The 13,243-nt window shown below is 38.6% G+C and overlaps 2 protein-coding genes across 3 annotated transcripts; one reads left to right on the top strand and one right to left on the bottom strand.

Annotated features, from left to right (window-relative positions):
- The first annotated feature begins 780 nt into the window (after positions 1-780).
- Positions 781-10,181, top strand: LOC125704384 (cytochrome P450 4V2-like). Its single transcript, XM_048969824.1, has 11 exons — positions 781-1,051; positions 1,225-1,337; positions 1,711-1,796; positions 2,700-2,890; positions 3,144-3,213; positions 6,014-6,140; positions 6,259-6,432; positions 6,642-6,744; positions 6,919-7,053; positions 7,431-7,610; positions 9,394-10,181. The coding sequence occupies exons 1-11, from the start codon at positions 859-861 to the stop codon at positions 9,555-9,557; spliced, it is 1,536 nt and encodes a 511-aa protein (XP_048825781.1). The 5' UTR covers positions 781-858; the 3' UTR covers positions 9,558-10,181.
- Positions 10,182-10,687: 506 nt separating this feature from the next.
- Positions 10,688-13,243, bottom strand: LOC125704386 (cilia- and flagella-associated protein 251-like). 2 transcript variants are annotated; one of them, XM_048969828.1, is made up of 6 exons: positions 13,055-13,240; positions 12,730-12,798; positions 12,585-12,632; positions 12,160-12,204; positions 11,420-12,039; positions 10,688-11,104 (listed from the first exon to the last, which is right to left on the bottom strand). In XM_048969828.1, the coding sequence occupies exons 2-5, from the start codon at positions 12,781-12,783 to the stop codon at positions 11,446-11,448; spliced, it is 741 nt and encodes a 246-aa protein (XP_048825785.1). In that variant the 5' UTR covers positions 12,784-12,798; positions 13,055-13,240; the 3' UTR covers positions 10,688-11,104; positions 11,420-11,445. The 2 variants fall into 2 exon arrangements, with proteins under 2 accessions (XP_048825785.1, XP_048825786.1); XM_048969829.1 differs by having other exon boundaries at positions 10,688-12,039; positions 13,055-13,243.

The raw sequence follows: 13,243 nt of genomic DNA, 5'->3' as shown, positions 1-13,243 counted from the left end.
ATATGGCTCAAAAATATAATTTGGTATGGGTTCCAAGTACAGTGTTTTAGGCAGTTTGTTCCTAGTTAATCTACTAAAATTATCAACATTTAGTTCAGTTTACCTAATTTGCATTTTCAACAGCTTGAACACAATATGTAATACATTTCCCTGCATTTTATAATAAATTATTACATTTTGCAGTGGTTTTTATAAAATGCGGGAGTTGCACTTTTTTAATTGAATTTGAATTTAGTGATCAGTGGTAATTGTTGACACACCACAGCACAACAATGAAATGTGTCCTCTGCATTTAATGTGTCCTCTGCATATGTGACGTCGTGACATAGCAGGGGACAGCTAATTCAGCGCCCGGGGAACAGTGCTTGGGGGCGGTACCTTGCTCAGGGTACCTCAGTGGTGCCTTGCTGGTCGGGGATTTGACTGTGCAATCTTTCAATTACAAGTGAAAATGCAATACTGTGCATTATATAATAAACAAGCAAGATGTATGTTATTACATATCACATTGTAATAGGGTCTTCCTGATTAACTTCTCCCAGGACTTTTATAAAGAATGGAAGAATAACCTGGGAGCAATTAACCACTACATCCAGAGAAATATGCCCTACATCCTGCAACTGGTATCAGAAGACTTTCTGTGGATGTATAGTCTAAATGGAACCTTGTGGTATGCTGGAATCCAAACAGTTAACACTGAAAATGCAGCTGTTATTTGGTGTTGTATAATGTTTTACTATGCAGCGATATGGAGGGATGAAACTGTCTAAAGTTCAGTTGAGATCATATCATGCCAACAAATGTAAATACTGTTGTCCTAGATTAAGTTGCAGTAGTAGCTAACAGAATTTAATTGAAATGGTAGTTGTTTTTGGGTTGTCTGTCCTTGGTATTACTGCTGCAACAATTTTTATCATTCTTCTAATTTTTCTCATATGCCAGCCTATTAGAGAATATATATTGAAATGGATTGAAATGAAACCCATACCTGGATTGGAAGGTGCTTACCCAATCGTAGGAAATGCACTTAATTTCAAGTCAAATGCCGCAGGTAAGAGTTATTAAAAAATGAATTTGATGTAGTATTTTAGGTGTACATTGATGTGTACATGAACATGTGACATATCAAAGTCTGCAGATATTTGTTTGAAGCCATGTGAAACAACACAGCAAGTGTCTAATAGATACTGTGCAGTGAGAATTTATATTATTTTATTTTTTTAGACTTCTTCAGTCAGGTGATTGAAGGCACAGATAAATTTAGACATTTACCACTACTGAAGATCTGGGTAGGACCCATGCCTTTCATTGCCTTGTACCATGCAGAGACAGTCGAGGTAAGTAGAGTACAACATGTCTACTCTTGTACCTCTTTATAGTGGAAGGGTGTTACAACCAGCAGAATCCAGTATAAATTACATCCAAGCAAAACTACAAATTATTAATATTCTGGTGTTTAACGCCGTCATTAAACTAAACACTCCTTGCTCACTGGTGGCTTTGGGGAGAGATAATGTAAAACACTTTGGGACATTGTAATGTTGTCAAAATGTGTTATACAAATAAAACTGAATTGAACTGAACTGTCAATTCAGTGTTCAGGAAATATAGTGCACCTTTTCTCCCATTAATTAGTGACTTAGTATTCCAGATATAAATGTAGTATTAATGCTTAATTGAGCTCTTTATAGGGCAATTTTTTTTTCTCAGTTGGTATTGAACAACCCCAGGCATATGGACAAATCCTACAGCTACAGGTTCCTACACCCTTGGCTTGGCACTGGTTTGCTTACCAGGTTTGTTGTTCTTTTCATACCATTGAAACAACAATATTCCATTGAAACAAGTCACCATAAAAAAGAATTTGTGTAAGTAAGGGTAGCCTTTCTTCATCTGGTGAGCATGAGTTACACTCTGTAAGCTACAGCCACCTTAAGTAACATGATTTCCATAAAAATTTCATTCCACCACAATCCGTTGTTTAATTTTATAGACCGTTTTTCCAAACATTCTCTATAGCGTGTCAGCATGTTCCCAGTTAATGCCTGGTAGTAACACTAAAAGGTAGAAAATGAGAGAGAAGAACCTTGACTTGACTTGAATACTTGATTAACTTCCAAGGTCCAGGTCTGAGCATGATAGCTAAAGTCTTCTCCACTTCTCTCCTGCAATGTGTGTTCTGCAGTATAGATACTTAGGCAATGCTTTTTAGAAAAGTATTTCTGAAAAGTGTATGCAATTAAATACACATGAATTTAAGTTTTGCAACAGACAAACTTTGGATGTGGATTTTACACACATGTAACATTTAATAATTGTATTACCACCTCAGCAGTGAAGACTATGTCTTTAAAAATGAGGCAGTGACAATGAAAAAGAATACACATTTGTTTCAGAGGAATGGCTTAATAATTAAAATTGCATCTAAGGATAGTGCCCAAATGTAAATAACAGATGGTGAGCGATCAATGACAGTGCGAGTCACAACTCACAGAGCAAGCCGTCGGAAAGCAATCGGTTCAACCCCTGTGGCTGGTCGAGTGATATCACCGATAGGGCCCAGACTAGGGCCTTTAACCCCAATTCTTCCGGGGACACTGTTCTTGCTCTCTGATCCTTACTTGTCCATTGCTTTCATGTTTGCTAAAGTAATCGGCTGGACCAACATGACTAAGGCTTGTCATGTCCCCTTCATGCAGCACCGGTGAAAAATGGCGTCGGCGGCGGAAGATGCTGACTCCCACCTTTCATTTCTCTATCCTGGCCGAGTTTCTCGAGGTGATGAATGAACAGGCAGAAATCTTAATTAAAAAACTGGAGAAGCATGGCGGTCAAGGACCTTTTGACTGCTTTCGTTTCATCACTCTCTGTGCACTTGACATCATATGTGGTGAGTATTACTGTCTGTCATAAATTACCCAGCGTTTAAGCAAACTTTCATCAATGTAGAAGACATGGCTTTAGAAACAATAAAGTGTGACATTCAGATACAGACACAAACAATTTAAAATGACACTTGATTATATGTCAGTAACAAGGAAAATGATAATACTTTGAGGAGCATCTAAGCAGAATGACTACAGGAACACATCAGCAAATCAACAAAAAGATAGTTATTTTCATTTTTATGTTTTTTTTTCCAGAAACTGCAATGGGTAAGAAAATAGATGCACAGCATAACTCTGACTCTGAATATGTCCAAAGTGTGTACAGGTAAGTGATATTTTAAAGAAACAAATGACCTTGCGGTAAGCTGGTGTCTGGGCTCTGCATGTGTGGAGCTTGCATGCTCTCCCTCTGTGTGGATTCCTTCCAGCACTCCGATTTGATCCTCACAATCTACAGACATGTAGTTAGGTGAACTTGTGACTTTACATTGCCCTCCATGATAATCTATAGCCTTCTGGTAGTCTAGCATTCTATCTAGAGAGCCCTGTTCCTTGTGTTTCCAGGTATAGGCTCCAGGGCTGAAGATTGATGGATAGAAAATTACCTTAACTCAGGGCTGGACTGGGACAAAAAAAGGGCCCTGGCATTTTCGCTTAGACCGGCCCACCACAATCGGCCGGACACAACCAACAAGTACACCATCGTTGCGGTCCCTGTAGATATGCATATCTACTGTTCCATTCCCAAAAATTGACTATACATAAGGACAGAGAGAAATGATTGAATAATTAAAATAATCAAATAGCATCATCTAAGTTTTTCTAGAGAAGGGCTGTCGAAGGCCGTTATGTGTTTTAAAGGGTTACCATTAGAATAGTCAGCAGAAGTTGCGATTGAATAAGTTAACTCTGCTAACCTAGCTACAAAAACAATGCAAAACAGCTTATGCTGTGTAATTTGACATTAGCTGACTGAGTCGCTAGTGCAGTAACAGACTGATAATATGACAGACTTTATAATAGTGACAACGATTAGTTTGTTTTATTATAATTAGGGGTGGGCATGGATTTTTTTTTTTATCTAGATTAATTTAGAAATGAATCATTTGAATTCTGCCAAAGACATTCAGAATATCTGTGCTACCTAAATAATGATTAAAAGTAACTAGTGTTTCATGGGGTCGTTAGAGAATGTTTCGTTTCACAGACGTACTTGGTGATTTTAATCCCTTCCGAATCTGCTATGTCTGTGTTTTTTTCTCACAACCTCTGTGATAATTTCCGAATGCGATGTCTTTGATATACTTTTTCATTCTTTCGTCATAGCTTGCATAGTATAAGACCCAGCTCCCAACTTTGTGAATAGATTAACGGCAATATTTTTTTATCGCGCAATAAGAGTCTCGCATTAACACAGCACGTTAACGCCGATAACGGCCCACCATTAATTATAATATTCATTAATTTAGGTAAATCTTCATCGTGGCCCAGCCAGGCCCACACACGCTATCCTGCTGCATCCGCCCTGTTTAACACTCCCTCCCTGTTAAATCATGTAGCTACCATGCTTACCGTTTCAACTACACTCCTCCTGCTCACTCTGTCTCTGTCCCTCCTTGACTTCACTGTCAGATACCTGCTCCTCTGCCTGGGTGCCGCCATGATTAGTCACCTCTCCTCCATGTGCTATGTTCACCTGTTTAGTGTCGTCAGGTAACGTTACTGTTGGCTTGGAAACCGAAGCTACAGCACTAAACATGTCGGTTATTTTTGCACATGTTGAGGCATCAACCTCTAGATTTTTTTTTTGGCCTGCAACTTCTCTGCACCCCCCTTGCGCTTTTGGTTCTCCATCCTAAATCCACTGATTTCTGGTTCTGAGCCACTGACTGCATCTGACACAAGAAACAGAGGGGGAGGGGTGGAGCCTGTTAAGAGATGATTAGGCCAGCCCAGTGTCAGTATAGAAAATGAACCAATGGGCCGATGTCCCTGCTTTATGGGCCGGTCGTTGGCCAATTTAAAAAAAAAAATCATATTAAATCGACCAGCCCCCAAGTGCGTCGGCCCACCGGGCATTTGCCCGGTATGCCAGATTACCAGTCCAGCCCTGCCTTAACTGCAAACTCATAACATGGATTTTTCTTCATGTTAAAGTAACAACATTGATTTGAGTAATACAATTACAGAACATTTACCCATTACATATGTAGGTTATGGTTCGAATTCAGTATTTTTCTTGTACAATCTATTTTCCTAACACTGTTTAATACAGTGGATAATATATGATAAGGGTGGACTGCATACATTTCCACTGTATACATTTCCACTCCACTATGGTATGATTCTGAACTTGGTTTAATACTTGTTTGTGTGTTTATTTGCTTGTTTGTTTGTTAATATTTTCTCAGGAAGGTGCATCTGCAGCTATTCCTCGGTCTGCATGATGCGTGCATGTGTATGAACACACACAAGCACACAAACAGATACAAACAGTCACACACTGCCAGAACTACATCAGGAACATCAATATGCTATTTTGTGGAGGTGGGGTGCGGAGACTGTTAAAGGGGATCTATCTTGCTCATTTTCACTGTTCATAAATATTTTTTGGGGTCTACTGGAATAGATTTACATGTCTCAGTGTTCCAAAAACACAAATCTTTCTCATACAGTACATCTCTATACACCTTTTGTCTGAAATGCCCTGTTAGAGCTTTAAACCACACCCCTGATGAGCCCAGTGTGCTCTGATTGGTCAGCTTGCCTCACACGTTCTGCCCCTGTCTTACAGTCTGTAGGCAGATCCTTTACAGATAGACAGCCAACGAGAATTGTGTTGACATGAGGTGACCATGTCACGGAAGTAAGGGCTGGAATTCCAACAAGGTGTTTCAGGCAGATTAGAGAAGAGTAGTTTCTGTGGTCAGAGTTATCCCCTTTGGTGTGTACGTTGGGCTTTAAAATGTCACAGACCATTTACTTGCACATAAATAAACACATAGGGTGTATTTCCCACAAAGCATCAACACATTATCTCACAGCATTAACATCTGCAGTGCCTTTTGGTGCTACACAATCTTACATTCTGTATACATCATTCATAAAAGACTATTCTTTTGAAGGATGAGTGACATCATAACTCGCAGACAGAGAGCACCTTGGCTTTGGCCTGATTTTATCTACAATTTGCTTGGGGAGGGAAAGGAACACACAAAGAGACTGAAAATTCTCCACTCATTCACTGAAGGTGTAAGTAATTAAGCCAAAAGGGGTCTTGCAAGCCAGCTTAATGCTGTGAAATATTAGGGTAACATCTGATTCATAGGCTCAAGAGATAAGTTAGGGAAATAAATTTTTTACTGTGCAGGTTATTCGAGAGAGAACAGAGCATACTGACAATACAGAATCTGACAGTGAATCTGATCGAGGTACGAAGAAACGCAGGGCCTTTTTGGATATGCTGCTGCGAGCCACTGATGAGGATGGAAACTACCTGAGTCAAAACGATATCAAAGAGGAGGTGGACACTTTCATGTTTGAGGTATAAAAGTATCAAAATCATAAAAAAAAAAAAAATTTGTAAAAAACAAAATCATAAACAGAAACATTACCTCATTAGGCAAGTGTTTATATTTAATGAAGTTTAAAATATACACCTGTGTGTGTGGGTGATTGTGTATGAATATGAATGCTGGTAAAATTTGGTTTCATGCTCATTATTATTGGTTTTGGTTTGATGTTCTGTGTCAGGGTCATGACACTACAGCCGCATCCATGAACTGGGCTCTTCACTTATTGGGCTCTCATCAAGAGATTCAGAGGAAAGTCCTGCAGGAGCTCACAGAAGTGTTTGGTAACTGTGACAATGTTCATGCGATCTGATGAAAGAAATCCTTTGGCATGAACAGTTTTTCACTTTGCTGATTCATGTTGAATTATTATTATATGTGCAACATTTTGAGTAGTCCATGCTGTTTATGTGCAGCCTCTAAATTGCTATGGTTGTATATTGTCCTGCATGCCTCAGGTGCATCACAGAGGACAGTCAACATAGACGACCTGAGGAAGTTACGCTACCTGGAGTGTGTAATCAAGGAGTCCCTGCGTCTCTTTCCCTCCGTGCCCTTGTTTGCACGCAACATATGCGAAGAATGTCAAATCAGTATGTGCCAACTGACTGTGAGACTGCTTGATGAGAAATGTTACATGAGTCAGATCACAGAAATGCTCAGCATTTTGAAGTTTATAAATTGCTTAAATAAGGATGTATTTTTCTCAACACGACTAAATAATTGCAGTACAACTAAAGTAGAAAGACACAATGGATTTTATATTCTATCACATATTTTGGGGGTGTCCTTTTGCATTATGTACATCATAAAATGTTATTTCCAAATTCCACCTGGGTTGATGTGGCTGGATTAGTCTTTATTCTGAGCGATGTCCAGGCTTGTTTGTAGTGCTTTCCCAGGGTTTTTCTTTATATACTGTTGCCTGTCTATTGTTTTAATTGACTTTGTAACCAATATCTTTGTGTAGATGGCTTCAAGGTGCCCAAAGGAGTGAATGCGATCATCATACCATATGCATTGCATCGTGATCCCCGATATTTTCCTGATCCTGAAGAGTTCCGGCCAGAACGTTTCCTGCCTGAACATTCTGCTGGCCGACATCCCTATGCTTTCATTCCTTTCTCCGCAGGATTGAGAAACTGTATAGGTGTGTAAAATTTATATTCATTATAAATTTTCATTATATTATATATATTTCAGTACTAACATCTTTAAAGCAGTAGAGACTAACACAAGTACTCTGTTTAGATTTAACAGCACTGCACATTTTGGTTCACAAAACAAGCAATTTGATGATGAAAAAGAAAGATAATAACCCAACAGAGGCCGAGATGGGTCTCATCCTAGTTTTGTGATAATGATTTTGAGAGTATTTAGTACCTAGAATTGATTATTCAATTAGTATCTGATATAGAGACACAAGAGAAAGTGTGTAATCAGCATCAGAATCCTTTTTATTAGCCAAGTATGTTTCCAGAAAAGGAATTTGCCATTGTGGTGCTTTTACAGGACATTACAAAGATCATTCGATGTTTAGCAAGTCATGTACAGAAACGTAAAAACACTAGGTCAGTATTTGGGTAGTATAACAATTATACGATAATGTCTCTTGTTTTAATTGACTTTTTAACCAGTGTCTTTGTGTAGATGGCTTCAGGGTGCCCAAAGGAGTGAATCCAATTATAAGTCTAATAAGAATTGCTGTCTTAAGCAGACCTCATGAGATATAAACACATCATTAGGTAATTGGCATAAACCATTGAAGCATCTGAGCATTATTTATGGTCATCAATGAACTTCAGAAGTTATTACAGTATATTTTTACACAATATCCAATATGACTGGGTAATTTTTAACCACATTAGCAACAGAATTTAGCACACACTATCTTGCCTAAAGTATCAGGACACCTGCCTTTACAGACACATAAAGTTTAATGACATCCCATTCTTAATACATAGGCTTTAACATTGAGTTGGCCCACCCTTTGCAGCTCTAACAGCTTCAACTCTTCTGGGAAGGCTGTCCACAAGGTTTAGGAGTGTGTTTATGGGAATCTTCCAGGGGAGCATTTGTGAGGTCAGGCATTAATGTTGCATGAGAAAGCCTGGCTTGCAGTTTCCACTCTAATTCATCCCAAAGGTGTTTTATTAAGTTGAGGTCAGGGGCCAAGCCCAACCACTGAAAAACAGCCCTCCCCCCACCAAAATTTAAACTTGGCACAATGCAGTCAGCCAAGTACTGTTCTCCTGGCAACCGTCAAACACAGACTCACCCATCGGATTACCAGACAGAAAAGGATGATTTGTCACTCCAGAGAACACGTGTCCACAGCTCTGGAGTGGCGTGCTTTACATCACTGCATCTGATGCTTTCCATCGCACTGGGTGATATAAGGCTTGGATGCAGCTGCTTAGCCATGGAAACTCATTCCATAAAGTTCTATAAACACTGTTCTTGAGCTAATCTGAAGGTCGCATGAAGTTTGGAGGTTTGTAGCTATTGACTTTGCAGACAGCAACTTCTGAACACTGTGTGGCTCAGCATGCATTGCCCCGCTCTCTGATTTCACGTGGCCTACCATTTCATGGCTTAGTTGCTGTTGCTCCCGGTTGCTTCCTCTTTGTTATAATACCACTAACATTTATCCGTGGAATATCTAAGGGCGAAGAAATTTCACAAATGGATTTATTGCACAGGTGGAATCCTATCAAGGTACAACACTTGAATTCACTGAGCTCCTGAGAGTGACCCATTCTTTCGCAAATGTTTGTAGAAGACCCATTCTGCATGCTTGATTTTATACACCTGTGGTTATGGAAGGAACTGGACCACCTGAATTCAATGTTTTTCAGGAGTGTCCCAATATAGTGTATGAAATATCGTGTATGAAAGCAAATTGCAATGATCTGTAATTGTGCATCGGGCAGGTCAACGTTTTGCCATGATGGAGGAGAAAGTCATTCTGACATGGATACTGCGGCACTTCCACGTGGAGTCCTCTCAGAAGCGAGAGGACCTGCGACCATTAGGAGACCTGATTCTAAGGCCCGAGCAGGGCATATGGATCAAACTACAGAGAAGGGTTCATTAGACCCAGCTAGCTGGGTCTTAAACCTTGCTTTTTATATGATGTATAGTGTATAATCTTACATAATTTTCAAATCAGTTTTCTCACCACTATCTTTTTTATCAAATGTGCTATTTTCAATCCAGTTCTTTCATATGTGTGATTCCCCAGTAGTGGAATGAGCTGCCAAACCACATCTGGTCATCAGAGTCCCACTCAACCTTCAAGAAATGCCCGGAGATCCATCTGTTCCTGGAATCCCTCTAACGGACTGATACCTTTCTGTGTTCCCTGAATGCTCTTAATGGTGTCCTTCTGATCATTGGATGGTTTTATTTGATTCTTGCTTTGTTGGTTTGTTTGTAGGTCCTGCTTCAATACTGCTGACACTTGTAACTGCGCATTATTTGGAAGCTCAGCCTAGCTGCACTTTTACCTGGGTGAAATATGAAAGGACATATGGTAGCAATGTTCTACTTGTCTCACATATATGTTGCTTTGGACAAAAGTGTTTTAAAAATTTTAGCTGAGCCTGAAAAAGAATTACATCTTCTACAAGAATACTAGTTAGAGGTCGCATGGATGTGTTTACTGTTGCAGAGCCAAATATCACCATGTAATCCATTATAAATTGAATCCATGTGAGAACCTTGTGGTCAGTCTCAAGCTGGATCAAACTCTACCAAGATATGGTACTTTAGACTTACAAGGTCTCACTTGTCCTCCTTTCTTTAGGTAACGCTATTAAGTACTACTCTTTTAACCCATTCACAGTTTGACACTGAGGGTCAATCATGCTTGATTGCCATCCTTCAGAATGCTCTTCAGGCAATGCAGGTAGTCCACCCAGGTGCTACTATAGATCAACATGTCATCTAGGCAACCCTCATGGCCATGTAGCACCTCATCCATGAGGCATAGTATGTCCCATGCAACTCATAAGGCATTACAATTAATTGGAATAACCCCAGTGACTTACATAAGCAGTAAAGGTTCTAGATTTTTTCCTAAAGGGACCTGCTAATAAAACTTATAGAGGCCTAATATAGTGATAAAATGTGTAGAGCCAATCCTTTGTAGTAGGTCATAGTAGTAGTGCAGTAGTCCTCAAGTTTCTGAGAGTTGATATTTTGTTTAAAGCAGCATTCAGGAGAGCAATGTAGAAATACTTTATTGTATACTTGTATAATAAAATGTCATATTTTAAATGAAATATAAAATATGGCTTTGTTATCTAAGGAGAATAATTAACGGCAAATTATAGCAGATAGGGATTAAACTGATGCCCATGCACTCTGTTACTTGAGTCTAAGTTTACATAGAGATAAATAAATAGATAGATAGATAGATAGATAGATAGATAGATAGATAGATAGATAGATAGATAGATAGATAGATAGATAGATAGATAGATAGATAGATAGATAGATAGTATTGATTCCAGAGTTGTGCTGTCCTACACCTGACCAGTAGAAAATCGCTTTCCCCAGGGTTGCTATTGTTGTTCATACAGCAGCCATTGTTGTCCGAAGTGTGTTCTTTCATTTCATGGTCACCATTCTTTTTTGCTGCTGCCGGGGAATCACATTACATACAAACATGTAAAATCAATTTTATAAATAACTGAAAACAGATTTACAGCATAAAATTCATATGGGTATGATGAGGCAGGAGCTAGGAAGGGGGCTTGTTGTACTTTAATGTGAGAACAGTGCTGTTAGTCACTGGTATTATACTGTTTGGTGGTATTGTTGATAGTTGCTGGTATTGTGCTATATGGTGGTATTGTTGGTAGTTACTGGTATTATACTATATGGAGAGAATGAGTACGTCACCCATCCTGGAATATTATGTGTGAATCAGTTTGAGTTTGCAAAATTATTTACCTTCTTTTCCTTCATCTCCTTCAGCTTCACTTGCCTTTATCCTCTTCTTTGTTCTTTCCTCCATTCTCCTCTCTGTTCTCTTCCTCTTCTTTTTGATTGTCTTCCACTTTTCCTCCATCTTCATCTTTCTGTCCATCTTCTTCATCATCCTCCTCCTCATTGTCTTCCTCATCATCTTCCTCATCATCTTCCTCTTCATCCTCTTCTTCGTTGTCCTCATCTTCATCTTCTTCATTTTGGCCTTCACCATCTTTTTTCCCATCACCATCATTATCCTTGTCTCCTCTGCCTGTGTTTTCTTTTTCTTCATTATCGTCTTCTTTATTTCCTTCTTCATCCTCTTCCTCTTTTTTACCATATCTTTCTGCCCCTACATCTTCCTCCTTTTTATTTTCCTCTTCCTCTTCTTCTTCATTTCCCTCTTCTTCCATTTCACCATGTTCACCTTCACCTCCTTCTTCCTCTTTCCTGTCTCCCTCTTGCTCACCTCCCTCTTCTTCCCCAGTTTTACTGTATTCATCTTTTATTTCCTCACCCCCTTTCCCTTCACTTTCTTCCTGTTCATCATTGACTCTTTCAGATTCATCTTCATTGCCATTCTTCAATTTGCAGGAATCATTCTACAGAAGTAAAGGTTAGGGTTAGTGTCCCTTAATCAAACCAGAGTTATGATACTTTTAATATTAACAGATTTCAAAGGTATTAGTAAGAACAACTTAAGAGACATAAGGGAAAGTTACATCTTCTTTAATATTCTTCTTCCTCTCAGATGAGTCACTGTTTTCCTGCAGAAGTGACAAGAAGACTCTTAACTGGATGCACTCTAAAGCATTTTACTTTCCAAAAGTAACTGGAAAATATTTCTAACACTATATTCATGTCGCAAAATCATAGAAAAAAACAATACTACTAAATTCTGAATCAAATATTTACAGAAAGCTCTCTTTTCAGTGTACTCAAAAGGGAAATGTAATGTTTCAGGGGAAACATAAAAACAAGCTTGCATACAATTTATGTCATTCCAACCCCCCATAAAACCCCCTCATTTTATGTTGATCTGTCTGTAGAAATATGTATATAACAGTGAGAATTTTTTGTATATATATATAAATAATATATTACTATATATTATACTACTATGATATATATATATTTGTTTATTTACCTGTCTGCTTTCCAAACTATCTGATCTGGCTATTCGTTGTCGTTGCGCCTACAAACATCACAAAACAATTAAACATTCAATTCATTTGCAAGTACTGTACTTCTACATGTCATCACTGAGTGCTAAAAATGACAAACATACGTACTGGTAAGGCATAAGTGGCTGCCAAGAGACTGATGCAGAGTAAAGCAACCTTCATTTTGTAGCAGTCGGCCTAGAGATTAATTAACAAATGGTTTTGTATATTTCACAATCACACATATCAATCAGTACCAAAAACTGAACACAATAGAATAAATAAACCAGGTTATGGAGGCCCTTCGCTGCCTATTGAAATGGGTGCGTAGTGTCATTATTTAATTTAGCAGTGTTCTAACTATAAAACTATACCATAATGAATTTAGAATGTATATTTTATTTCTCAATGCCAAATATGAAAGTTTATATAAATATCTTAACATTGGACTTACCTTAATGTATAGAGACAAAAAAGCTTCAACCAAAGAATTCCTTTTCAAGCTCAGAATTCAGTGGAACCCTAACCCCACGGCACAATTGAATATAAACAGGGCCCATGTTTGATTCCACCAATAAGAAGCGAGGCAGAGAGCTAGAGCGTTGTTCTAATCGGCTAAGTCACCAAGTTCCAGAGTATGAAG

Source organism: Brienomyrus brachyistius, chromosome 12, assembly GCF_023856365.1.
Source record: "Brienomyrus brachyistius isolate T26 chromosome 12, BBRACH_0.4, whole genome shotgun sequence".
Classification (NCBI taxonomy): Eukaryota; Metazoa; Chordata; class Actinopteri; order Osteoglossiformes; family Mormyridae; genus Brienomyrus; species Brienomyrus brachyistius.
The sequence above is the reverse complement of the archived record's forward strand: the minus strand, read 5'-3'. Positions and strand labels throughout refer to the sequence as shown.

Excerpts from the sequence above, each read along its gene's own strand:
- LOC125704384 (XM_048969824.1), top strand. The coding sequence starts at position 859 with ATGGTAGTTGTTTTTGGGTTGTCTGTCCTTGGTATTACTGCTGCAACA. Across the intron at positions 2,891-3,143 it reads TGCACTTGACATCATATGTG|AAACTGCAATGGGTAAGAAA; the intron begins GTGAGTATTACT and ends TTTTTTTTCCAG. Across the intron at positions 7,611-9,393 it reads AGGATTGAGAAACTGTATAG|GTCAACGTTTTGCCATGATG; the intron begins GTGTGTAAAATT and ends TGCATCGGGCAG.
- LOC125704386 (XM_048969829.1), bottom strand. The coding sequence starts at position 12,783 with ATGAAGGTTGCTTTACTCTGCATCAGTCTCTTGGCAGCCACTTATGCC. Across the intron at positions 12,633-12,729 it reads CAGCCACTTATGCCTTACCA|GCGCAACGACAACGAATAGC; the intron begins GTACGTATGTTT and ends TGATGTTTGTAG. Across the intron at positions 12,205-12,584 it reads ATAGTTTGGAAAGCAGACAG|GAAAACAGTGACTCATCTGA; the intron begins GTAAATAAACAA and ends TCACTTCTGCAG.